Source organism: Drosophila nasuta, unplaced genomic scaffold, assembly GCF_023558535.2.
Source record: "Drosophila nasuta strain 15112-1781.00 unplaced genomic scaffold, ASM2355853v1 ctg16_pilon, whole genome shotgun sequence".
Taxonomy (NCBI): Eukaryota; Metazoa; Arthropoda; class Insecta; order Diptera; family Drosophilidae; genus Drosophila; species Drosophila nasuta.
The window spans coordinates 875,283-901,487 of NW_026869398.1; the positions used below are offsets into that span (position 1 = coordinate 875,283).

Genomic DNA, 26,205 nt, shown 5'->3' on the forward strand with positions numbered 1-26,205 from the left:
CCACGTTCGGTGGAGGTTATACGGAGTACGCGAGTTTTTGTTCGAGTCTGTCATTGACAAGGACAACGACTTAGATGATGTTGAAAAGTTTCAGCATCTGCTATCGTGTTTAACTGGTCCAGCGCTGGATGCAGTTCGGTCGTTGGAGATATCGCGGCCCAATTATCGTGTGGCTCTGGAGATATTGGATAATCGGTTCAACAACAACCGACTTGTGTTCCAGTTGCACATCAAGGATCTGTTGGGTACCAAGAAGGTGGAGGCAGGGGCATCCGTGGCCACTAAACTTCGTGAGTTTAGCGATAAGGTAAATGTTCACATGGGGGCATTAAAGACTCTGGGCCGTCCAGAGGAAATCGCGAACAGCATTCTTATTTACGTGCTGCTGCAAAAGCTGGATGTGGAAACCCAGGCTGCGTGGGAGGATAGCAGGGCATTGGACAACCCTGCCGCCTATAAAGTGCCGACAGCCAATGAGTTCTTCACGTTTCTGGACGAAAGATGTCGGAAGCTCGAGACTCTGCAATACGCTATGGGTAGTCACACAGTAGGCTCACAGGTGGGAAGGAGCTCTAGCCATAACGGCAGCAGGAAGGCGTTTGTGGCCCAATCTAGCCCCAGCAGAGCAAATGTTTGTGTGTTTTGTGACGCGCCTGGTCACGGCATATATTCCTGCCCCATCTTCGCAAATTTGTCTCCCTTCTTGAGGCAGAGAGAAGTGAAGAAGCTCGCTCTCTGCTTTAACTGTTTGAAGAAAGGACACCAAACTTGATCCTGCACATCTGGCGCTTGCCGTAACTGTGGTGGGCGGCATCATTCTTTGCTACATTTCGAGACATCGCAACGAGCCTCGTCAGCTGATGCGTCTGCCGCTTTGCAGCCTCAAGCGTCCACCTCTCTTGCTGCTCAATGTCGTCGTTCTGATGCTGTGCTCTTGGGTACTGTTGTTGTTTGGCTTAAGAGTCGTGCTAGGTCGTTCGTTCCTTGTCGTGCTCTGCTGGATTCCGGTTCGCAAGTCCACATGATGACGTCCCATTTAGCCCAACAGTTACAATTAAAACGGACGCGATCAGATGCTATGATTTCTGGCCTCGGGGACACAGACGTTTCTGTTGAAGGATGCACGGTCAATGTTTGTATGCGCTCTTGCATCACCGACTACTCGGTCAACTTTCAAGCTGTTGTGGCATCGACAATCACCAACAGCCAGCCGAACTTTGCTATTGACATCGACGGTTGGGCAATTCCATCCAACATTCAGCTAGCTGATCCTGCCTTCAATCGTCCGCAGCGTGTGGACCTGCTGATTGGTGCAAGCCTATTCTACGGCTTGTAGGACAAATAGGCCTTGGAGAGGGATTGCCTATCCTTCAGAAGACCCGCCTTGGTTGGATCGTTGCTGGTGGTGGTGACAGTACTACGCACACAGCATTGATGGCAGCGCAAAAGGGTTCTGAAAGTAGTAACGATCAAGCAGATGCCAGCCTAAATGAGCTTGTTCGCCGTTTTTGGGAAGTCGAGAGCTGCGAGTATGTGGCCACAAGGTTTAGTAGGGAGCAGCAGGATTGCGAAAAGCATTTTCGCAAAAATGTTACTCGGCTACCATCCGGTGAATACTCCGCAAGATTGCCAATGAAGTCTAGTGTTGACTCGTTAGGGGAATCATATACTCAAGCTCATCGTCGATTTCTCAATCTGGAGCGCAAATTGCAGCGGCATCCTGATCTTAGGATGCAATACTCATCATTTATTGAAGAATACTTGAAGTTGAATCATATGTCGCGTGTTCCTGCTGAGACCATTGAGCGTTGCAAGTATTTTCTGCCACACCACTGCGTGCTAAAAGCCGATAGCACGACAACAAAGCTTCGTGTTGTGTTCGATGGTTCGGCAGCGACATCCACTGGATATTCGTTAAATGAGGTTATGATGGCTGGTCCTGTTATACAGGGCAAATTGATGCATATACTTCTTCGCTTCCGTACATATCTGGTGCCACTAACAGGGGATATATGCAAGATGTATCGATGTGTGCGCATGGCTTCAGCAGATAGCTATTATCAATACATCTTATGGCGCGATTCGCCTAATAAAGAGCTGCAGATTTTTAAGCTGGACACCGTTACTTATGGCACGAAGGCAGCGTCATTTTTGTCGGTTCGTGCAATGCATCAGCTGGCGCATGATGAAGCAGTCTCGTTTCCGGTTGGATCTGTTGCTTTGAAGAATGAGTTCTACGTGGACGATTTTATATCTGGAGGCGATTCAGTTGCAGAGGTTAAGGTCAAGCTGCAGGAAACCGCTGCAATTCTAGCTCGTGCAAACTTCAAACTCAGGAAATGGTGTTCCAGTCATGCCGAAGTATTGTCGGAGATAGTTGACGACGAGAAAGAGTCGTACATGAGGTTCAGCGTTGGTAGCGAGATCACAAAAACTCTTGGCTTAGCGTGGGATCCCTCATCGGATCGGCTGCTGTTCTCGCTGTCGTTCTTAGAAGCTGGTTCCAAGCCGTGCAGGTGGTCTGTCTTAGCCACAATTGCACGATTTTATGATCCGCTAGGACTTCTTGGACCCGTCATGACCAAGTCCAAAATATTTCTACAGCAGCTCTGCAAGGATAAGTTGACATGGGATGAGAGTTTGCCTTTGCAGCGATACACAGCCTGGGTAGAAATGTGCAGCAGCTTTAATTCCATTTCTAGTCTTTCATTCCCGAGAGCTGTTCCTGCTGCTGGGTGCCGTGTCGAAGTTCATGGATTTTGTGATGCCAGCGAAGAGGCCTACGGCGCTTGCGTATATGTAGTGTCCAGTGGACGCACTTCTCAGAGTCGGCTGTTGTGCTCTAAGTCCAGAGTCGCACCACTCAAAACTATATCAGTTCCCAAGCTGGAATTATGCGGTGCTTATCTTCTGGCCAAACTGCTTCATGCAGTTAGAAACATGGGTTTTCTTGATGAGGAGTTCTTTTGCTGGAGTGATTCATCGGTGGTACTCTCATGGATAAAGGATGATCCATACAAGTTCAACGTTTTTGTGGCAAATCGCGTAGCGTCTATTCAGGATCTTACCGTCAACATGAAGTGGCAACATGTTGCCACGGCTTTGAACCCTGCCGACGTACTCTCCAGAGGTACAACTCCAGAATGTTTAGCAGAGTCCAAGATATGGTTTCATGGACCAGAGTTTCTTGCTGGAAATCGAGATGGATGGCCTTCACAACGCTGCTTAGAGTCTTCAACGTTGGAAATGCGTAGTAAGGTCATGATAGCCACGTCCCCGTATGATGATATCACTCTTCGTTGCAAGTACCTTAACACGTTTGCCTCAATGCAGCGCGTATATGCGTTTGTGTTTAAATTTGTTAATCGTATAAAGCATCCAGGCCTCAACGTGGTAGATGTCAACAAAGGCACATGGCTGCTACTGCGATTGGTGCAGTTGTCAAATTTATGGAGTGATGTCAAGGAAATTCGTTCGAAGGGCTTCGTCAAGAAATCGAGTTCAATCGCTTCTTTGTTGCCGTTCATCGACCAATTTGGACTTCTGCGTGTTGGCGGTCGGCTAGCCAATTCAACTCTTCCCTACGATGCTCGCCATCCTATTATATTACCTCGACGGCATCCCATTACGTTGGCGCTCATCGCTCACCATCATAAAAATAATCTTCACGTTGGAGCTAGAGCATTATTAGCAAAGATTCGGTTACAATATTGGCCGATTGGCGGACTGCGAACTGTGTCGAAGGTTGTTCGCAATTGCATCGAATGCTTCCGGGCCAAGCCCACTGTGCTCGAACCAATTATGGCCAGCCTTCCGAAGGAACGGTTTCTGAATTCTCGTGCCTTTGCAATAAGCGGAGTAGACTACTTCGGGCCGTTTTACTATAAATCTGAAGTTCGGAACAGACCCCCCAATCAAATGCTACATCAGCGTATTCATCTGCTTTGCTAGCAACGCGATTCATCTGGAGTTGGTGAAAGATTTGACAACTGCCGCCTTTCTGGGAGCGCTAAAAAGATTCGTGTCACTTCGTGGGAGACCTAATCAGATTTGGTCCGATAATGCGACTTTGTCGGGGCCAAAAAATGAACTTCATGATGTCAAGAAACTTCTCCTCAGCGATCCTCATAAGGAGTCAGTTCATCGTGTGTGCCTGATGGACAACATCGAGTGGAAGTTTATTCCTCCTCGTTCCCCACATTTTGGTGGACTAAGGGAAGCAGCAGTCAAGAGCGCAAAGCACCATCTGTATCGTTCTGTTGGTCGCTCTATTCTCAACTACGATGAGCTTCGCACTCTGGTTTGCCAAATAGCGGCAATAATTAATAGTCGTCCATTGCTATCAATTTCAGAAAGTCCTGACGATTTGGATGTGCTGACTCCCGCTCATCTACTGTTTGGTGGTCCTCCAACCGTGATTTTTGAGCCGGACCTAAGTACGCTGGACTACAATCGGTTGGATGGTTGGCAGCGTGTCACTCAGCTGCAGCAGGTCTTCTGGAATAGATGGCGGGAGGAGTATCTGACTCTTCTCCAGCAAAGATCTAAGTGGCGCACTCCTGATCGTCGTCTCCAAGTCAACGACGTGGTCTTGATGAAGGACGAAAATTTGCCTCCTTTTCGGTGGTGCAATGAACACGGTGCAATGCTGTAACAGCGTCTGCCAGCAGCGCTGCATCTGCCAGCTGCTCTCTGTTAGCGATCGCTTGCAGTTCGATCGGCTATTGTTTTTCTCTCTTCAATTGTAAAAACGCTTGTATATCGTGTCGGTGGCGAAGCTTGAAAGTGTTCAAGTCACAGCCAAAACATACATGATTTGAATTCGCGTGTTTTATTTATAAACAATATTCTTGCGAAATAAAGCTACTAAAAAAGCTTAGTGGCTCAACAGTGTTTAATTATATGTGATTTTGTGTTGTCATGTTTTTAATGAAATACGTAAGCTGTAGTTTTGTTGGTTCTAACCTTAAAATATGTGTGTTTCGTGGAGCATATCTAGCAAGATACAACAGGATTCAAATAACAACTTATTTGGTAGTATGAGTTATTATGTGTACATTCAGATAGCCCTTAAATAATTTGCGGGAATTTGAGGGGGGTTAAATATTTGAATAGATACAAGCAAGGTTGCTATTCGTCGAGGTGACTTACTAGAAGTTTGGCTGGATAAAAATCGCAATGTCAACGCTACTTTTGACTGGGTTTGCGTCGACGTAATTCCAAATGATTCCGGAAAGGTGATTAAAAACAAAATAAAATAAAAAAAATTAAAAAAAATAAAATAAAAAAAATTTGAAATTCACAAATAATATAAGCAGCAAATTCTCCAAGTTTCAACTTTCTATCTTTAAAATTACGGTTATGGCCAAAATAAAGGCATTTCATCCCAATGTGCACAGTCAAAATTTCTGAATTTTATCTAGAGATACAATTTCATGTTGTAAACAATGACTACTTTAAATATGACATAATGATTGATCGGGAAACATTACAAAATGATTTTGACATTACAAGAGACTCAGATAAGCTAAGTATATTTAAAACTAAAACTGTTAGTGTAGTTCACAAATCCACAGCAGACACTATGGTTAAGATAATTAATAACAACGTTGATTTAAATGAGCAGGAATAGCAAACTTTAATAAATATACTGGAACAATATTCTGATCATTTTATAGATAAAATACCACAAAGGTGAGTAACAACTGGCGCATTAAAAATCCGTTTATTAGATAATAATAAGACAGTTCAGAGACGCCCGTTCAGACTCAGTGACGATGAAAATAAGCTTGTCAGAGTAAAAATAAGGCAGATATTAGATGCGAAAGTGATTCGCCCAAGTAGCTCGCCTTACCCTAGTCCAATGCTTCTAGTAAAAAAGAAAGATGGCAGTGATAGATAGACTACAGGGAGCTAAATGCTAACACAGTGTCAGACAAATATCCATTGCCACTAATTTCAGACCAAATTAACAGACTGCGAATACTTTTCGAGCCTAGATATGGCTAGTGGCTTTCATCAAATTCCTATAGAGGCTGAATCAATTGAAAGAACAATTTGAGTTCCTTGCCGCGCCATTTGGGCAGAAAAATGCTTCCTCAGTTTTTCAGCGATCAATTATACAAGCATTAGGTGAACTTGCATGTTCATACGCGGTAGTTTACATAGATGACGTTTTTATTGTTCGAAGATCAAAAGAAGCCTATGAAAGATTGAACATTGTGTTAAAAGCTCTATCATGTGCACGGTTTTCCTTTAATATAAAAAAGTGTGCATTTTTATCAAAAGTGGTGAAATTAAACCCAATGCTAGAAAATTAGAAGTTTTATTAGCATTACCTAAGCCAAGTTCAGTTAACCAACTCAGACAATTTATAGGTCTAGCATCTTACTTACGGCAGTTCGTATCACATTTCTCTGAGCAAATGAGACCGTTATATATGTTATTATAACATCTAAAAGTAGTAATTTTATTTGGAACAAGGAGCATGGACAGATACTCCAAAATATCATTCAAGCATTTGATCCAAACTACCCAATGGAACTTCACACTGATGCTAGTGCAGATGGATATGGTGCAATGCTGGTGCATAAAATTGATGGCAAGTGCGGGGTGGTAGAGTATTACAGTGAGCGTACTACTGCAGCTGAATCCAAATATCATTCTTGTGAGTTGGAAACGCTGGCGGTGTACAATGCTGTGAAAGATTTCCGCCACTATCTGCATTGTAGGAAATTTGTAGTGCATACAGATTGTAACTCGAATTAACGCCCAGAGTACACCATTGCTGGGCTTACAATCATTTGATTTCGATGTTGAGTACCGCAAGGAAAGCCAGATGGCACATGTAGATTTCCTGTCCCGTAATTGAATTCCAAGTAAATCTATTGATGTAAACAAAGTAACTGAGGTGCGAGTAGACTTAGCCGAAATTACAGACAATTGGCTAATCGCTAAACAACAACGCGATCAAGATATAGTTAGTATTGTGGCACATCTAAATTCAGGTGAAATGTCAGATGATTTAGCAAGAACTTACGAGATGAGAAGCGGATTATTATAATGTAATATACAAAGAAATGGCAAAACACGCTGTTTGCCTGTTATGACTCGCGCCTTTGGATGGTCCGTCATTAATAATGTCCACGAGACCATAATGCATCTTGGTTGGCAGAAGACCCTTGACAAAGTTTATGAGCAATATTGGTTCCTATTCCAACAAAAAAAGCTACAGTCGAGTGTACTCGACTGTGAGATACCCGCTACCCATTTTGAATAAAAGAAATATATTTTGCGGTATTTTTCTCAAAATATACAGAATACTAAAAATATACCAAATGGTATGTTTGGTATATCGATATAGTACCGCATTCAAAATATACCATAGACGGCACAATATACCAGATTGTCAGCCAAGGCAAATAAGACCCCTGCCCATACAAAAGTATTTCTTTAATAACTTCGACAATTTTTATCTGATCGCAACGAAATTTTCAGGAATCATAACTAGTACTATAATAATTATTGTATACACCAAAACTCGCAACTCTAGCTTTAAAATTACGCTTGTTATTCGATTTTTTTGATTTGCGGGGGCGGAAGTGGGCGTGGCAAAAATTTGAAATAAACTTGATCTGCGTGCAAACATAACAAATGCTGTCGAAAAAAAATTATAGCTCTATCTCTTATAGTCTCTGAGATCTAGGTGTTCATACGGTCAGACACACAGACGGACAGACAAACAGACGGACATGGCTAGATCGTCTCGACTGTTGACGCTGATCAAGAATATATATACTTTATAGGATCGGAGATGCATCGTTCTACCTGTTACATACATTTCCTGCCGGCACAAAGTTATAATACCTTTCTACCCTATGGGTAGCGGGTATAAAAATTCCATGGTATACTATACATATGTATGTATAAACATTAGCGGTAAATTAAGCGGCAAAAACGATATGAAAGAGTGTAGTGTGTAACGATCGGAAGTGTTTGAAATCGTAGAGTCTGTACTAGCGGGGCACGCTATAATTTCCGAACCACAAATCGGTAGTAAATAAAAAAAAAAATATATATGTCGGATCTTAAATTATGGTAGTCAGTGTAAAAGACTTAAATCAAATACGCGTACCAAGTGACATTTCTTGTCTCTACACTATAACGGTTGTTTGTTAGTACGCTTTGATCCTTCTATTCGCCAGATGGTCAGAATAGTTCGATGCGAACATGAGAGAGAGATGTTGCGTGAGGTTAGAGGTTCGAAAGAGAGATACACACTACGATTGTTGTGCGTGTATGCTTGAGCCACTGCGAGAGACAGAGATAGAAGTATGTTCGTTGCAGCTTTTCTGAAGAGCATTTTCGGTATGCAAAAAGGTTGGCGAACACTTCTAAGTTGGCAGTGGCGTAATCAAGTTTATTCGCCGTATACAATCCGCGTAATTTAATATGGAAGAAAATAATAATAACCCGACATCAGAAGTGGGATCAGTGCCAACTCCTGCATTTTCTGAAGATCAGTGGCGTACCATTATGGAACTCCAAAATCGTAATTTCGTCGAAATGTGTAAAGCAATGCAAGCGTCTGTGCGTCCACAAAATCAAGTGGTTTTGCCAAAATTTAACCCAGATGTAACTGGAGCTGATGCGACTCAATGGTGTGCAACGGCAAGCATTATTATGGACGAACAGCAGATTAATGGCAGCGCACTTATCATGATGTTGAGTAGTTGCATGCAAGGCAGTGCTTCGGCGTGGCTTGCACAGATCTGCTATCCCGGCATTAATTGGGAGCAGTTTAAAGAACTGTTTCTACAGCGTTTCGAGATTAAGGAAACGTCGGCAGCTATGTTCCTGAATATGCTGAACAGCCGTCCAGGCTACAATGAGTGCCCTGCAGTGTACGCAAGCCGTATGGTGACGTCATTGACCACAAAATGGCGCAATATGAACGTCGAGGAAATAGCTGTATCCACCGTACTTGCGCACATGGCCAATTTTGACAACCGTTTGCAGCGTATGGTGTTCTCGTCAAATGTACAAACTAGAAGTCAACTCCAGATGGAACTGAAAGCATTTACATTTGACAAAAAGCGTAGTGCTGGAAGTACTGATGGTAATAGCGGCGACAGCAAGCGAGCCAAAATTGTGTGCCACTTATGCAAGAAACCAGGACATAAAATGGCGGAGTGTAAATTAAAGCGGTCTGGATCGGAGAATAAACAGCATCGCGATTTGCAGAATGTGACCTGTTACCGGTGTGGACAACTTGGGCATCTTGCGAATCGGTGCACGAACAATGCAGCTAAATCTGGAGCAGTTACTGAGAAGAAATGTAATCAATGTTTTGTGGCTGAGCCAAAAGGAGTTTTGACACATCAGGGTGAGATCTTTCCTATTTGCTTTGACTCTGGAGCAGAATGCTCGCTTATTCGAAGTAGTGTTGCCGGTAAATTTGATGGCAAACTTATTAATAATATTGTCATAATACGAGGTATTGGCGACGCTGGCATTTCCAGTAAGCTACAAAAACTATGTAAATGTATTATTAATGGAAATAATGTAGAAATACTGTTTCACATCATAGCAGATAAGTATCTCACAAATGATATTGTAATTGGTAGGGAAATCCTTAGTCAGGGATACGAAATCATCTTGAAACCTGATAAATTTGAATTTGTTAAGTCTAAATCTGTAAACGTTTGCAAAGTATCTGAGCCATCTGCCTTGTTACTTAATGTTGATACTGAAATGATTGGTAATGACAATGAAAACTTAATTAAATTACTTGAAGACTATTCAGCTGCATTTATTGATGGAATCCCTTGCACAAAGGTTAACACGGGTGAAATGACTATTAGATTAATTGATCCAAACAAAACTGTGCAGCGGCGTCCATATCGTTTAAGTCCAAATGAAAAAGAAATTGTACGTGAAAGGATAACGGAATTGTTAAACTGTAACATTATTCGACCTAGTTGTTCTCCCTATGCTAGTCCTATACTCTTGGTTAAAAAGAAGAACGGATCCGATCGACTTTGCGTTGACTATCGTGAACTGAACAACAATACTGTTTCGGACAGATATCCCTTACCACTTATTAACGATCAGATTGCTAGACTAGCGGGTGCAAAATATTTTACTTGTCTGGATATGGCTAGTGGATACCATCAGATACCCATTCATCCCGATTCTGTTGAATATACCGCGTTCGTTACACCTGATGGGCACTATGAGTATCTGACAATGCCATTTGGCCTCAAGAACGCCCCGTCTGTTTTCCAGAGAGCTATTATAAACGCATTGGGAAATCTTGCATATTCTTATGTAATAGTCTATATGGATGATATAATGGTGGTGTCATCTACCATAGAATTAGGTATGCAAAGATTGAGAATTGTTTTGGATGTATTGACTGCAGCGGGATTCTCTTTTAACATAGCAAAATGTGGATTCATAAAAACTACTGTACAATACTTGGGGTACGAGCTGGAGAGTTAAGGCCTAATCCGCGAAAAATTCTTGCGTTGAATTCCTTGCCACCACCGCAAACCGTTCGTAGCGTAAGACAGTTTATAGGATTGGCGTCTTATTTTCGAAAATTCGTGCCTCGGTTCTCACAGATTATGAAACCGATATATTCCTTATCTTCGAGTAAAAGTGTGTTTAATTGGAATAGCGAGTTGGAAGATATTAGAAAAAATATTATTGCTATCCTTATAAATGAGCCTGTACTTGTTATTTTTGATCCACAACATCCAATAGAGTTACACACAGATGCTAGCTCTTACGGTTATGGTGCAATGTTAATGCATCGAATCAATGGTAGTCCTCATGTAATAGAGTATTTTAGTAAAACTACTTCCCCTGCGAATTAGAAACCTTGGCAGTGGTAGAATCCGTTAAACAGTTCCGTCATTACTTAGTCGGTCGTACGTTTGTAGTGTATACTGATTGTAATTCTCTTAAATCATCGCGGACGAAGATTGAGCTAACACCAAGAGTGCATCGTTGGTGGGCGTACTTGCAGTCGTTTGATTTCAAAATCGAATATAGAGAAGGAAAGCGCATGGCGCATGTGGATTTTTTATCGATAAATCATATTCAGGAAGCAACCAAAGTTGAAAAGTCTTTAGTCCCTGAAAAGCGTGTAAACTTAGCAGAAATCTCAAGTGACTGGCTTGCTGCTGAACAGCGCCAGGATTCTGAAATCACTGATATCATTAACAAACTTAACTCTAAAAAGTTGACAGATGATGTTGCACAGACTTATGAGTTGAGAAAAGGTGTTTTGTTTCGTAAAGTTCAGAGAAATGGAAGAACCCGTTGTTTGCCAGTAGTGCCCCATGCATTTCGATGGTCAGTAATAAATCAAGTGCACGAGTCCATCATGCATTTGGGATGGAAAAAGACTCTTGACAAGACTTATCAATATTATTGGTTTGCTAAAATGAATAAATATGTTAGAAAGTTTGTCGATAGCTGCATTACATATAAAACTGTTAAGGGTTCATCTGGAAAGATACAAGCCGAGTTACATCCAATTCCAAAAGTGAGTGTGCCATGGCACAAGGTGCATATCGACATTACTGGAAAATTAAGTGGGAAGAATGATCTTAAGGAATATGTGATAGTACAAATTGATGCTTTAACAAAATTTGTTTATTTGTTCCATACTCTAAGATTAGATTCTGACAATTGTATTCAGGCAATGAAATCATCTATTTCTTTGTTCGGAATACCGCAGCGTATAATAGCTGATCAGGGTAGATGTTTTACTAGTGGGAAATTTTCAGAATTTTGTACATCACAGAAGATTAAGCTTCATCTTATAGCTACAGGAGGAAGCCGTGCAAACGGTCAAGTTGAACGTGTGATGAGTACACTGAAGAATCTACTGTCTGCGGTTGAATCAAGTCACCGATCTTGGCAAGATGCTTTAGGTGAGGTACAACTTGCCTTGAATTGCACAGTTAGTAGTGCAACCAAGGCAAGTCCCCTAGAGTTGCTTGTCGGCAAGGAGGCTCGTCCTTTGGGCTTGATTCCACCGTATGATACAGAGATGGAGGTAGATAAAGTTAATGCTAGAGATAGGGCAATTATAAATATGAATAATCAAGCTAGTTACGACAAAATAAGGTTCGATAAAAATAAAGCAGCAGTTGAACGACATAAAGTTGGAGATTTTGTTTTACTGAAAAACGAAGAACGGCATCAAACTAAATTGGATGCAAAGTTTAAAGGACCGTTTTTGGTTAGTGAAGTTTTAGAAGGAGATAGATATATCTTGAAGTCATTACATAATCAGAGAACTTATAAATATTGTCATGAAGATTTGAGAAAGATGCCAGATGGTTATGTTCCGAGTGAATTGGAGTGCCCGCCTGAGAATTGTTGAAATGGTTATAATATATCCGTGTGAGAGGATATGTTATGTGATTAACAAAATATCCATAAAGAGTATGGAATGGTTGAAATGAAGTTGCAATAGACTTCGATGAGAAAATGTTTGTGAATGGCGGATGTGTTTGAGAATTCGAATGGAAATAACCTGGCGGATGCAAAGTTTATGCATGGTTGATGTGACAATATTTGATTGAGATGAGTTAAAGATATGGTTTTGAGATTTGAACTATCTACGTCATTGGGCAAGCACAAGTGAAAGACGAAAGTTGGAACATGGCGTGTGGCGCTCTTGACGGGACTATGCTCTTAATCAAAAGGAAATCATAGTGACGATAACTAGAGTCGAATTTTGAATTGTTGAGAAGCAAATGTAATGAATTTAATGTTAACATAAGGCTGGCAAAAATCCTCTGCTGAACCCTCCCCGAGGGTGCTGGCTGGGTAGGATCTGTATTACCTCATTGTCAACGGGTAGCAGATCTCTACTATACGTCGATATTTCAGGAACTGCAGATCCTAGCTGAGGACTCTGTTCCTTATCTTTCGGGCATCTGCCTGAAGATAAGTAGCAGAATCCATGGTACGAGGTGTCTGGCGGTCAGACTGAAAACGCTATGGGGGGCTCCCAAGAACAAAATTAGCCAACAATGGTCTCAGAATGGACTTATTAAACATTTCAACCCGGGCTGGGATGTCAGCCCAAACGTCGGTGGAAGGCGTGACTGCTACCACCGGCGGGCACGGGGGGGAGAGATCCTCTCTGCGTGTCGCCAGCGGTCACACCTCTGAGGCGGCGGGAGCAGGCCGCACCAGTTGTAACATCACTGCCACCAAAAATTCGAGGTTGGTGCGCGCGGGTGCTGTGGTCTTAACCGACACGGACCAAAAGAGCGCTGCGCCAACTTCTACGGTGGAGGGGGAACGTCTTCCTCTTCAGTCACCCCTGCCTATCGTCAGCACCTCCAAGGTTGCGCAGCGGGGCACGGGGGGGCTGAAGGAGAAGGCCAAAAATAAGGCGGCGACCCGTATTCACGCAAGGCTTAGTGGCGTAGCTAACCTGTCCGTCAAGGACCAGGGAGGCTTGCCTGGGCCAACACGTGGATGCGGGAAAACCAACTTAGCCCCCTTCCAAAAGACACTAAAGTGCAGACCGGTTCTACCGGCCCTGCCAACAACAAGGTGGAGTCCATGGCAAGCAAGCGCCAACGGTCCGCTGAGAGTCCCAAGCAAGGGGCCCCAGTGAGCAAGAGGCTGCGAGCACCTGGCTCCACCAACACGGACTCGAACAAGACGAGACAGAGAGCAACGGTTGCTGAAACTGCCAGGCGGCATCTCGCCGTTGCTCTCATAGACAGAGGGACCCTAACGGGAAAATGTCTGCAGAGCGGTGGCGGTTGACCCATAGTAAGCTGGTCGACGCACTGTTTGTCAGGATGGAGAATGTCCCAGACAGTCCAATGCCTACTTTCGAAGGCACTGGCTGGCTGAATGGTGTCAAGATCCTGACATGCAAGGACGACCCAACATTGCAGTGGCTGCAAGCGACCGTACCCAAACTGGACGGGCTGTGGGAGGGGGGCCAAGCTGGACGAGGTGGACAGGAATAATATTCCGTCCATGCCGAAGGCGAAAGTCCTTTTCCCAATAGTTGTTCAGGGAGAGCGGGCGCTTCAGTTGCTTAAAAAGCAGAACCCGGCCATACCGACGAGTGATTGGTCCGTGCTGAAGGTTGATGAACCTTTACCCAGTGGTGGGCAGCACGTGATCATTCAGATCAACAAGGAGGCCGAGGATCTGCTATACAAGCGCAATGGGAAGATGGCGTGGGGCTTAGGGAGCGTGTACCTTCGCCTCAAAAAACGTCATCCCAACGACCAGGACACACACACGCTGAGGTCAGGGGAGGTTGAGGCAGATCTCGGTCTTGAGATCGTGACCGACGCCACCCAGAACCTCAGCCTGACTGACAAGACGGAGGAGGTGGGGGAGGAACTGTCCATGCAGACGGACCCCCCCCCGCGAGTTTGCTAACCTCTAATGAGTGTGCTGCAACTCAACCTCCATAAATCCAAAACGGCTTCGGCGGAGCTACTCCTTGCCCTGGAGGAAGCGTCCGCCTACGCGGCTTTGGTCCAAGAACCGTGGATAGCGTCGGGCAACACGGTGGCTGGGCTGAAGTCGCCTAACTATGATTTATACGTCCCGACATTGGTAAGTAGATCGAGAACTGCCATCCTTGTAAAAAAGGGGCTAAAAGCTCATCTACTACCTAATTACAGCAATGACGATCTAACCGTGGTGGTGCTGGAGAGCCGTGAAGGATGTTTGCTGCTGGCATCCTGTTATATGGCTCACGACAAGCCGGCTCCACCTGACGAGCTGCGGAGGCTGGTGGACATGGTCTGCTCCTCCAATAAGCATATTATAATCGGAACGGACGCCAACGCCCACCATAGCGTCTGGGGAAGTCCCGACATCAACGACAGGGGTGAGTCAGTTCTTGATTTTATCCTTAACCATAAGCTTAGACTAGCCAACAGAGGTGAGGTATCTACCTATGTAGGTCCCACCTCCAGTAATGTGCTGGACTTAACGATTGCAACTGAGTGTACCAATGTAGAAGAGTGGAGGGTCCTGGATAGACCCTCCTTCTCGGATCATAAGTATATTCAGTTTACCATTCCATTTAATAGGGTACCTGCGGCTCAGCCGTTCAGAAATCCCCGAAATACCAACTGGGCGAAATTCTCTAGCCTTGTCTCCAAGTCTCTTGGTCCGCCGGGTAACATCAACTCGGTACAGGACCTAGAAACAAATGTCAATGTCCTCTCAGCAGGACTACTTTCTGCGTTTCGCCAATCTTGTAGGCTCTCAAGACCGACGAGAAGTTCGAAGCCACCCTGGTGGAACCCAGATCTCTCATCGCTACGCGGGGAGCTTACTAGCATGTTTCAACTTGCTAAGAAGGCGGATAACGAATATGTCTGGGACGAGTATAGGTCTCTCCTGAAGTCGTACAAGAAGATGATCCGATCATCCAAAAGGTCTTCATGGAGAACCTTTTGCTCGGACCTGGATAACATCAAAGACACCTCCAGACTGAGGAAGCTGCTGTCCAAGCAGCCTTCCAGTCCTAGTCTGCTCAAGTCGGGCGACGGAGCGTGGACGGAGAGCAGTGCTGAAACTCTTGAAGCACTGCTCTCAACTCATTCCCGGATGTATTGGAATAGAGAACAGTGACTGGCAGCTCTTTCCTAGTCTCCCAGTTATGAGACCCCCAGCCGGTCTAATTACAGATAACAAAATAATTTGGGCTATCGACTCCTTTGCGAAGGTCAGGTCGCCCGGTCTCGATGGACTTTCGCCAGCAATGCTGCAAGCCAGCAAGCCCACGATTGTTCCGTGGCTATCGGGTATCTATTCGGCGTGCCTCGCATGGGGTCATATCCCCACTCTTTGGAGGACCTCGAAAGTCATTTTCCTGCCCAAGGCGGGCAAATGCAGTCATGTGGTCCCAAATGACTTCCGGCCTATCAGCCTAACCTCTTTCCTGCTAAAAACATTGGAAAAGCTACTTGATTTGCACATCAGAAGCAACACAATGCATCTGTTGTCCCCAAATCAGCATGCGTACACAAAGGGCAAGTCCATTGAGACTGCTCTCCATGCTCTAGTAGCCTCCATCGAAAAAGCAGAACACTATAAAGAATATGCCTTGGGTGCATTTCTTGACATTTCAGGCGCCTTCAATAACGTCACCACTGATGCTATTATGAAGGGCCTTACCTCAGTTAACACGGCACCAGCGATCCACAGGTGGGTCAACCGCCTTCTTTGTGACAGGCGGGTGGTGGCTACGTGGGGCGATGCGGCCATTACAAAGGTAGTGCGAGGTGGCACTCCCCAGGGTGGGGTTCTCTCGCCTCTCCTTTGGAATTTGGTCGTAAATAGCCTACTTCTAAAATTTACAAGACGGGCCCCCAAGTTAATTGCCTATGCTGACGACATAAGCATTTTGATAACTGGGAAATGCCCAACCACCGTTAGTTCCGTAATGGAACTTACTTTGCGGGATGTTAAAGCATGGGCCGAATCAGCCGGGCTCAGCATTAACGCGGACAAAACGGACCTTATCCTCTTCACGAAGAGGTATAAGGTACCTGCGTGGTCCCCCCCAAAAATAGGCTGCACTACGCTAAAGCCGAGCCTAGCAGTAAAATACCTAGGTGTGGTCCTGGACAGCAAACTGACATGGAAGCTCAATGTGTTAGAAAGGGTGAAGAAGGCCACCGGAGCCTTGTACATGGCGAAAAAGATGCTTAGTTGCACTTGGGGCCTCTCTCCTAATCTAATGCGGTGGATATACATCTCAGTTGTTCGCCCTATCCTCACCTACGGTGTTCTAGTGTGGTGGCAGGCCACTGAAAAAAGGACGTACCTATCCATCATGGAAAGGACACAGCGTCAAGCGCTACTGTGTATCACAGGCGCTCTCAGGTCGACGCCAACTAAAGCCCTCGAGGTAATAGCTGGTGTCGAACCATTAAACCTATACGCGCAATCCATAGCCGCAAAATCGTCCCTACGGATTGCCGCAACTGGCAATCTGGGTCTGCTAGGCTATGGTCACAGCGCCATTGGTAGGGAGATTAGTAGAGACTTGGACTATACTATCCCCCTTACCAGTACTGACCATATTAACACAATATTCCTGGAACCGGAGTGCTGGCGGGAAGGGTTACGCATTCCCGAAGCCCTCAACCTCTTCACCGACGGGTCGAAGATGGATGATGGTGTCGGAGCGGCCGTATACTGCCCAGACCCGGTCTCCAAACAATCCTATAAACTCCCAGACCATTGCAGCATCTTCCAGGCGGAAGTTTTTGCCATTGGCAAGGCTGCCGAATTGGCTCGGGGTTTACAGCGTAATCACACCTCTATTAACATCTTTGTTGACAGCCAGGCTGCAATAAGATCAATGCACTCTGATGTGGTCAAGTCCAAAGTTGTCCTGGACAGCAGAAGAGCAATAGAGTCGCTGAACGCATCTGCGGTCGTGCGTATCTATTGGATCCCAAGCCACCAGGGCATCGATGGCAACGAGATCGCAGACATTCTCGCCAAAGAGGGAGTGGGGCTCGATGTCGGTAACATGTGCAATGTTCCGATATCCCTGCGAACTCTAGGCAGTGAAATTGAGGTACGCTCTAGACTTCAGTGGGACGCGAGCTGGCGTAATGCCAACTCGTGCAAAACTGCAAGGCATATGTGTGCCTCTACTAACAAAAACTTAACCAAATTCGTCATGCAGCTTTCAAGGAAAGACTGCAGGCTAATGCTAGGCATTTTAACTGGTCACTGTCTTTCAGCCGTCCATGCTGTAAAGCTGGGCATCACGAACAGTGATCAGTGCAGGAAATGCAACGAACCCGGGGTTAAGGAAACACTTGAGCATCTTCTCTGTAGATGCCCAGCGTTATCCCGACTCCGGTTGAAATACCTTAATTCGCCGTGCTACAACGATCTTCGGCACGTCTCACGGCTACCTCCTAGGATGCTGCTGGCTTTTGCCAAAAATGCATCCATACTGCGCGATTTCTGAGACGTAGATAAGCTACCGGTACAGCTACGGACCTCCTCTGGTCTATGCTTTGCCCCGTACAGGGGCAGCCGGTCCTACCTAAACCTAATGTTAACATAAATTTGATTATGTAATGAGAAAAAGAATTGAAATTTGTTTATAATGTTGCGTAGAATGTAAAAAATAGAAAGACTATGAAATAAGAGAAAATGTTAAGTGTAAGGCAATATATCGAATAAATAAATGGTATTTGAAATTGATGAGTAAAAGAAAACACAAGCTATAATCACGGATTTATAAGTCATATTCGTAATATTAAGGTTACAGTACACGAGGACGTGTAATTGTCAGAATGGCCGTGTCGGATCTTAAATTATGGTAGTCAGTGTAAAAGACTTAAATCAAATACGCGTACCAAGTGACATTTCTTGTCTCTACACTATAACGGTTGTTTGTTAGTACGCTTTGATCCTTCTATTCGCTAGATGGTCAGAATAGTTCTATGCGAACATGAGAGAGAGATGTTGCGTGAGGTTAGAGGTTCGAAAGAGAGATACACACTACGATTGTTGTGCGTGTATGCTTGAGCCACTGCGAGAGACAGAGATAGAAGTATGTTCGTTGCAGCTTTTCTGAAGAGCATTTTCGGTATGCAAAAAGGTTGGCGAACACTTCTAAGTTGGCAGTGGCGTAATCAAGTTTATTCGCCGTATACAATCCGCGTAATTTAATATGGAAGAAAATAATAATAACCCGACATATATAAAAAAATATATATATAAAAATATATATATATATAAAAATATATATGAAATATGTAAAAATAATATATTTTAAATTTTATGTTATCGATATGAATTATTCCCACTCTGTTATTTGTTATTACTTTATTTCCCAAGTCTTCTTTAACAACTTGTTTTTTATATCTGGCTTTTAGATTATTCCTTTCACCATGTTTTTTTTCGTAAATTACTTCTTCAACATGATAATTTTTGGGTGTTCTTTTTTCATTACGGTATTCTAACATTTTGTCTTGAGCTGTTTGAAGATTGGCTGGTAAATTGTCATGTTGTGTTATATTAAACAATTCGTCAGATGGTTTTTGCTGGTTTGTTGATTGAATAGTATTATTGTATTCTTTTGCCGCTCTGTATATGACCTCGGAAGGATCCATTATTTTAAATTCCTCTTGAATGCAACGAGAAATTTCAATTAATGTTGAATGAACTCTATCTACTTGACCATTTGTAGATTAACGACATAGATATGTCTGGGGTCCTCGAAATAAATTGTTTAGCCTGCGCGATTCATAGCTGATTTAAATTGGGCTGATGAAAAACTGGGTTCATTATCCATCCTAACTGATTTTGCAAACGGAAAAACTTGGAGTAATTCTAGTACTTTATTTTCCATGTTAGATTTGTTTTCTATTTGTTTCACTACTAGAAATTTTGAATATGCATCTACGCAAGTTATGAATGATAATTTTTCTGCGTAAAAAATGTCAATGTGCAATTGTTCTCCTTCTCGTTCTGGAATGGGTGCTTTAGATATCGATATTAACTTGGGGTGCCTGTTATATTTATTTTTGTTACAAATTTCACAATAACGAATATATTGTTGAAGTTTCTTTTACAAAGTTGACCAATAGTAATATTAAAGAATTTGTTAAAATTTTCATCGAATCTTCTATGTGCTCGAGCATGTGTTTCTTCTATAATTATTTCTTGATCATCTTTGTTTTCTATATCTTGAACGAATTTTCTTGTATAAAGGAATTTATTTGTAAAAGTGTTTTTAATAATATTTTGAATTTCATACAAATCTTCGGGAGTACAATGAATACCTGTTGTAAGATTTGGTTGGAGGAATTCTTTCAAAATGGCAATCAAATTATCGACTGTATCGTATTCTAAAATGGGCCTTATTTATTAAATACTAAGTATTTCTCATGGATTGTGAATCTATTTTTTGCAATAAGCAATTCTTGTTTAAATTGGTTTAAAGGTTTATTAGTTTCCTCTATTATAATTTAATTACTGCTGTCAGCGGAATGTACTGTTTCAATATCGGACAATGCCTCAATAATTTCGTTTGTTAGAATTCTTCAATAAATGCATGCCAATTTTTTTATTTTTGAATTAGGATTACGTGCAGTTACTGCGAAAGAAAGAGGTTGATGATCTGTATGGATTTCTAGATTGGTTACTCATACAAGTAATTTCTGAGATTTTTTAATCCCCAGACAATGGCATATAATACCCTTTCGCTGGTTGCATAATTTCTTTCTGTTTTATTCAAAGTTTTGTAGATTAAGGTAATTGGCTTATTATCTTGGGGAAGTACGGCTCCTATAGCAAAATAGTCTGGCTGTGTTAATTCAACTTTTGTGATTAACTGGGATTTCAAGTTTTGAAATGCTTGTATTGCCTCTTCGTCAAGTGTTATTTCTGTGTTCCCTGAGATATGTTTTGTTACTTTTCCATTATGGCCTTGTAAATATTTGGTTATTGGTTTAGCTATTGCTGCATAGTTGTTGTCCTAATAAACCTCGTAGTTCTCTTATATTGCTAGGCGGAGGGAAATCTACTATTGTTTTGACCTTCTGAGGGTCTCTTTTTATAATTTTGTGGGAAAGAAATTCCATTTCATTTCGGAAAAATTTAGACTTCTCTAAGCAAATTTTCATTTTGCATTGAATAAGATTTCAATGATTTCTTGTAAATCATCCGAATGTTGTTTGGTGGTTTCTGAAAATACTATTATGTCGTCTATGTGAATGTGTCATGATTTGCCGATTTTATCTCGTAAGATATCATCCATTGCTCACTGGAAGATTCTTGGTGCATTTGTTAATCCGAATGGTAGTCGGAGAAATTCACATTTTCCATTGTTAATGGAAAATGCTGTTTTTTCAATGTCTTCGTTTTTCATCAAAATGTGATGAAAACCTGATTCTAAATCTATTGTTGAAAAGAATCGTGCTTTTCCAAGGTTAGATAATAATACCTGTCCGGAAAGGTATTATCGTTCAGTTTTTTGGAATTCGATTACTAACCGATTTTTTGGAGTACCGTCTTCGTTAAAGCCTTTCTTTCCTACTACCCATACTGGAGAATTGTAGGGCCTTTACTGGGTCTAATTATGTTTTTTGCTAACATCCTATTAATTTCCTTGTTAACAAAATTGTTGACTGAATGCGGATAAGGATATTGTTTACAGTATATTGCATCATCATTCAACGTTCTTTGATATCTGTTCTAAAGGGAAAACACGTTTGAATTTTAGAATGCTTTGTTATTATGTCTTCATCAATTTGTTGTTCCAGATTGTCCAAGTTTTTCCATTTATTTCATTAAATGAATGACTTGATTTGTTTTTTTGTGTTTGTCTTTGAAGATACCGACGTGTTTGAACGTCTGCTCTTTTTGACTTTCTTTTTTGCGCATTTTGCTTTGAGTTGATCATCAGCGTCACTTTATGGCGATGATTCATGATCAGATACTTAAAATAAGGAAAATGTTTTCCTTGCTTTATTTTGAACAATGTCAAAAGACTCATCTGAACTTTGCAGAATGCCTAATGTCTCTTGAGCATTTGTTTCGTCATTTATTTTTTCAATTTTGTTATTACAATATAGATTTCCCTTAGAAAGATATATTATAGCAATAATACTATTTAATAGATTATAGCCGACCAGTAGGTCACCACACAAATTTTCTATTTCGTAAAATCTGTGGCGTTTACCGAATATATTTATATTATGGAAATGCGTAATAAGGCTAAAGCCATTTACTGTTTTAACTCTTTTCTTAATTGCTAATTCTTCACCGTTATTATATATACCTTTTTTGATATAGCAAACTGTTTCTACAGTATCAATTAGTATTTTTAGGTTTTTATTTTCTTTCTTATCTATTCTGAAGATGAATGGGAGTTGTCCCCCTGTTCTTCTAAAAAAATTATCCTCATTAAGGTTATTGATACGCATTACTTTATTTGCTTGTTGTACAGAAACAGAAGCATGATCTCGTTTTATAGGATGTGAATGATTTTGATTATAAGTTTTGTTTTGAATTTGAATCGATGGATCTATTTCCATTGGTTCTGGTAACTGGTTAATACCTTGTACATGATTTTGATTTTGGTTATTCAATGCTTGATTAAAACGGAGATTATTACTGTTTTTTCCGTTATGATTGTTAAACTTTTTGTTATTTTGATTCACAGTTTCAGATTTCTTTTCCTGAACCTTTGAATCCGAGTTATTATTACTTTGTACTGTATTTGCATAATAATTGTAAGCAAAGTTTGCTCTTTGATGGTTTGCCTCTAGCTCTTGGGCTTTTGCCAAGGCATTACGTAAATTTTCGGGCTTGAGAGAAAACAGAATTTCTGACAAAGAACCGTTTAAACCAGTAATACAGATCCGCAAGGCGTTATCTCTATTCTTTTTGTTCATTTCTGTTACGACATTGACATTGTTGCCATATGTCATGATTGTTTTATTCACCAGTAAGGTGAGTTTTTATACCCTCTACCCATAGGGTAGAAGGGTATTATAACTTTGTGCCGGCAGGAAATGTATGTAACAGGTAGAACGAGACATCTCCAACCCTATAAAGTATATATATTCTTGATCAGCGTCAACAACCGAGACGATATAGTCATGTCCGTCTGTCCGTCTGTGTGTCTGTCCGTATGAACACTTAGATCTCCGAGACTATAAGAGATAGAGCTATAATTTTTTTTTCGACAGCATTTGTTATGTTTGCACGCAGATCAAGTTTGTTTCAAATTTTTGCCACGCCCACTTCCGCCCCCGCAAATCAAAAAAAATCGAATAACAAGCGTAATTTTAAAGCTAGAGAATTTTGGTATATACTATAATTACAATAGTACAATAGTTAAGATTCCTGAAAATTTGGTTGCGATCAGATACAAATTGTGGAAGTTATTAAAGAAATACTTTTGTATGGGCAAAAACGCCTACTTACTAGGGCTCTTAGTTGCTTTGACGACAATCTGGTACATTGTGCCGTCTATGGTATATTTTGAATGGTGTGCTGTATCGATATACCAAACATACCATTTGGTATATTTGTAGTATTTTCGGTATATTTGAAAATAATACCCCAATATTTTGACCTTATTAAAAATGGGTAGCGGGTATCTCACAGCCGAGCACACTCGACTGTAACTTTCTTACTTGTTTGTTAACCAAATTGTAGTATTCTAGCACGGTCATTCTGCCTTGCCTTAGAACACTCAATTCTTGTTTAATTATATAAATTGGACGCTTATCGCTATAAGCGAAATCCCATCTAGATAAGATGGCTTCTAAATTTAAGAGTGTACCATGATTCGTTAATGTGTCGTTCGCTTTCCCTGTCACTTTGTTTCTTATGATAGTAAGCGCGCCTGCGTATCTTCTACTATTTTCCTTATACATTTTCATGGCACCAGTGGCGGATTCACGCCAACTGACTTATTGGTTAAAATTTCCCGAAAACTCGGGAACAGATTTGACAACATCGAAGGATTCGTCACAACGAATTGACGTTGATGACTGTGGTTTTATATTCTACTGTATTTGTGTTAGTCGAGAGTTGCAATTTTAACTCCGCAATTTGTTATTGAAGAGCCCTAGTTTGATTGGCTATTAACTGAGTAACAAGATCTGCCGTCAAATTGTTGTTTAAAGTCATGTTTAATTTTTCGAAATCACTTATCAATTCGTCTAGGGTTTATTTATTTATTTTACTTCTAAACAATTAAAAATAACTGAAGCTCACTTGGCTCCCGTCAGGTTGGACCTTCTTCTTGTTGGTTTTAGTCTTTCTTCTTTTGGATGATTTTGGACCTCCTTCTTTTGGATGATTTTGATATAGTTGGTTTTTTTTTTTATTTTCAGTTAAAAAAAAATAGGTTGTAAACTTTGAAAACCTTTTTTATTTCGTGTATTTTTTTTAAACACACTGCGTTATGTTCACATAACTTTATTTGACGTTTTCTTTTTTGGAACACTCTCACTTATTTGAGTTTTCGAACACACGTCTTTTCCAGTCAAAGGAAATTTTTAATTCTCTTGTTAACTTGTTTTGTTCAGCACTTGTTTTGTTTTCGGAACACACGGTTTTTCCAGCTATAGTTATCACCCAGCTCACATAACAAATCGTATAGGAAATATAAACACTTTCGATTGCTCACTTCAGCATATTTCCAATTAGTCCAATTCCAATTGCGCAGTCATTTTTGATGAAACAATTATGCTTTATAATAAACACAATTAACGTAAAGCCCAGATCATAATGCGCAAACCTAAATGTAAACTCAACAGCGAATGCTGACATGTCAAAACGCAATTGTAAACACAATTGCATTTCACACTTCGATCACTAACCATACAATACATAGATGCGTCAAGTCATACATACATCCAAAAGGTATCATTAAAAACAGTATTATTGCAACCCCAGTCGGGCCGAGCGCTGCGAATAGAACACCAGAGCCTCTTCGGCTCATTCGAAAATTCGAACTTCTAACGCATCGCGCAGCCAGCGTTGCCAATTTAGCTATTTCCCCGCTAGATCTGACGGTTTTCAAAAGCAAAATGCGGGATAAATTGAAAACTAGCGGCTAGCGGGAATTATAGCTATTTTCAAAACAAAACTGACGGAACTTTAGTTTTTTTAAAAACATTTGGTAACTTTGTGTATTTTTATGTTTTACGATGCCACACTTTAATACCTTGCAGTATTTTTGCTTTGCAATGGTAAAAGCATCGATATGCCAAAAGATCTTTACATTATTATCGATTTTTACTAGTGTTTTACTATCACCATCTGGGTATTTCACAATTTTCAAAACGATTGTGTGTGACACTTTAAATGCCGAAAGTTTATAAGCAAAATCCGCGTCATGCTTGGTTGCAAGACCCAGCATTTAAGGATTGGCTAATGATCAAAAATGCTTTTGCAAATATTGCAAATCCAGCATTAATGCGAAACTGTCTGATTTGCACGCGCATGCCAAGACAAATAAGCACAAGTCTTCGTCATCTGTGTTTTCTGTAACGTTTATTCCATCTGTCTCTTCAAAAACCTGCCGGCAAAAGGCGGCATTGTCTTTATATGTTGCGGCGCATTCGTCGGTGAGCCCCATTGACCATTTGGGATTGTTGCGCGGGACAAATTTTTAGAATGGCGGCTCTAAAGCTTCATAGAACAAAGTGCACCAGAATTATAACAAATACACTAGTCGGCACAATTATTTTGACGAAACTCTTTTTTGACTATTGAACTTAGCTTTGCTTGAATTCGTCAAATAACGGTGCGAAAATGAGGCGCAAAGCAAAGAATCTTTAGCTATGTGCACGCCAAATTTTATTTCGTTTACCTTTTGCATTCTCTTTCTACTGATAAGAATGCATGCAGACAACGGCTTTTTGCGTGGCACAAGTATTTTGACAGCATCTTTATGGAAATATTTTTACACTTTTAAGCACGCGAGAATTAAAGAACTTCTGTGTTTAACTTTGAGCAATATTAAACCTTGTTATTAAAATAGAATGTTATTAACAATTATTAAATAATATGGGTAAAACAGCTGAGCTAAGTTTGGTTACCAGATCTTCAATGGTAGCAAAGTTTAACGCTGGAATATCAGTCAAAGACATTGCCAATGAGTATAATGTGTCGCGTCAAACTGTGCACTACCAAATCAAAAAGTTTAAAAAGCATAATGACATGCGTAATTTAAGAAGATCAGGTGCTAAGCGCAAAACAGATCTCAGCGATGACCGAGTTCTATTACGGGAATTAAAAAAAAAAAATGTTTTACTAAAGCCCCAATCCGCAGCAGATTAATTTAATTTGTCAGCTAAGACACCAATTAGTGAGCGCACAGTTCGTAGACGATTAAAAGAATATGATTTTAAGACTTATAAAGTCAAAGAAGTCCCATATATAACAAAAGCAAACAAGCTCAAAAGACTGTCATTTGCAATGGAATATGTCATTAAGCCAAAGGAGTTCTGGAGGAGCGTTCTATGGACAGATGAAAGCTCCTTTGAGTATAATTCATCAAAAAAATAAAATTTTTGTAAGATTACCAAGGGCACAAAGGCAGAAAAGGCGGCCCGCTTGCCAAAAAGTAAGCCATGGTGGAGGCTCTGTGATGTTCTGTTCCTCAAAGTCCAGATTTAAATATAATTG

At 41.3% G+C, this 26,205-nt stretch overlaps 2 protein-coding genes across 2 annotated transcripts in view; one reads left to right on the forward strand and one right to left on the reverse strand.

The window, feature by feature from the left end:
* LOC132797690 (large ribosomal subunit protein uL16) overlaps positions 1–13,469 on the reverse strand; it is an 88,658-nt gene extending 75,189 nt beyond the window's left edge. Inside the window, exon 1 of the mRNA XM_060809445.1 lies at positions 13,462–13,469. The gene's annotated coding sequence lies outside the window, so the exon portion shown is untranslated. The remainder of the gene's footprint in view (positions 1–13,461) is intronic.
* LOC132797656 (uncharacterized) lies at positions 1,435–4,654 on the forward strand. Its single transcript, XM_060809411.1, has 2 exons — positions 1,435–3,838; positions 3,906–4,654. The coding sequence occupies exons 1-2, from the start codon at positions 1,435–1,437 to the stop codon at positions 4,652–4,654; spliced, it is 3,153 nt and encodes a 1,050-aa protein (XP_060665394.1).
* Positions 13,470–26,205: the final 12,736 nt, after the last annotated feature.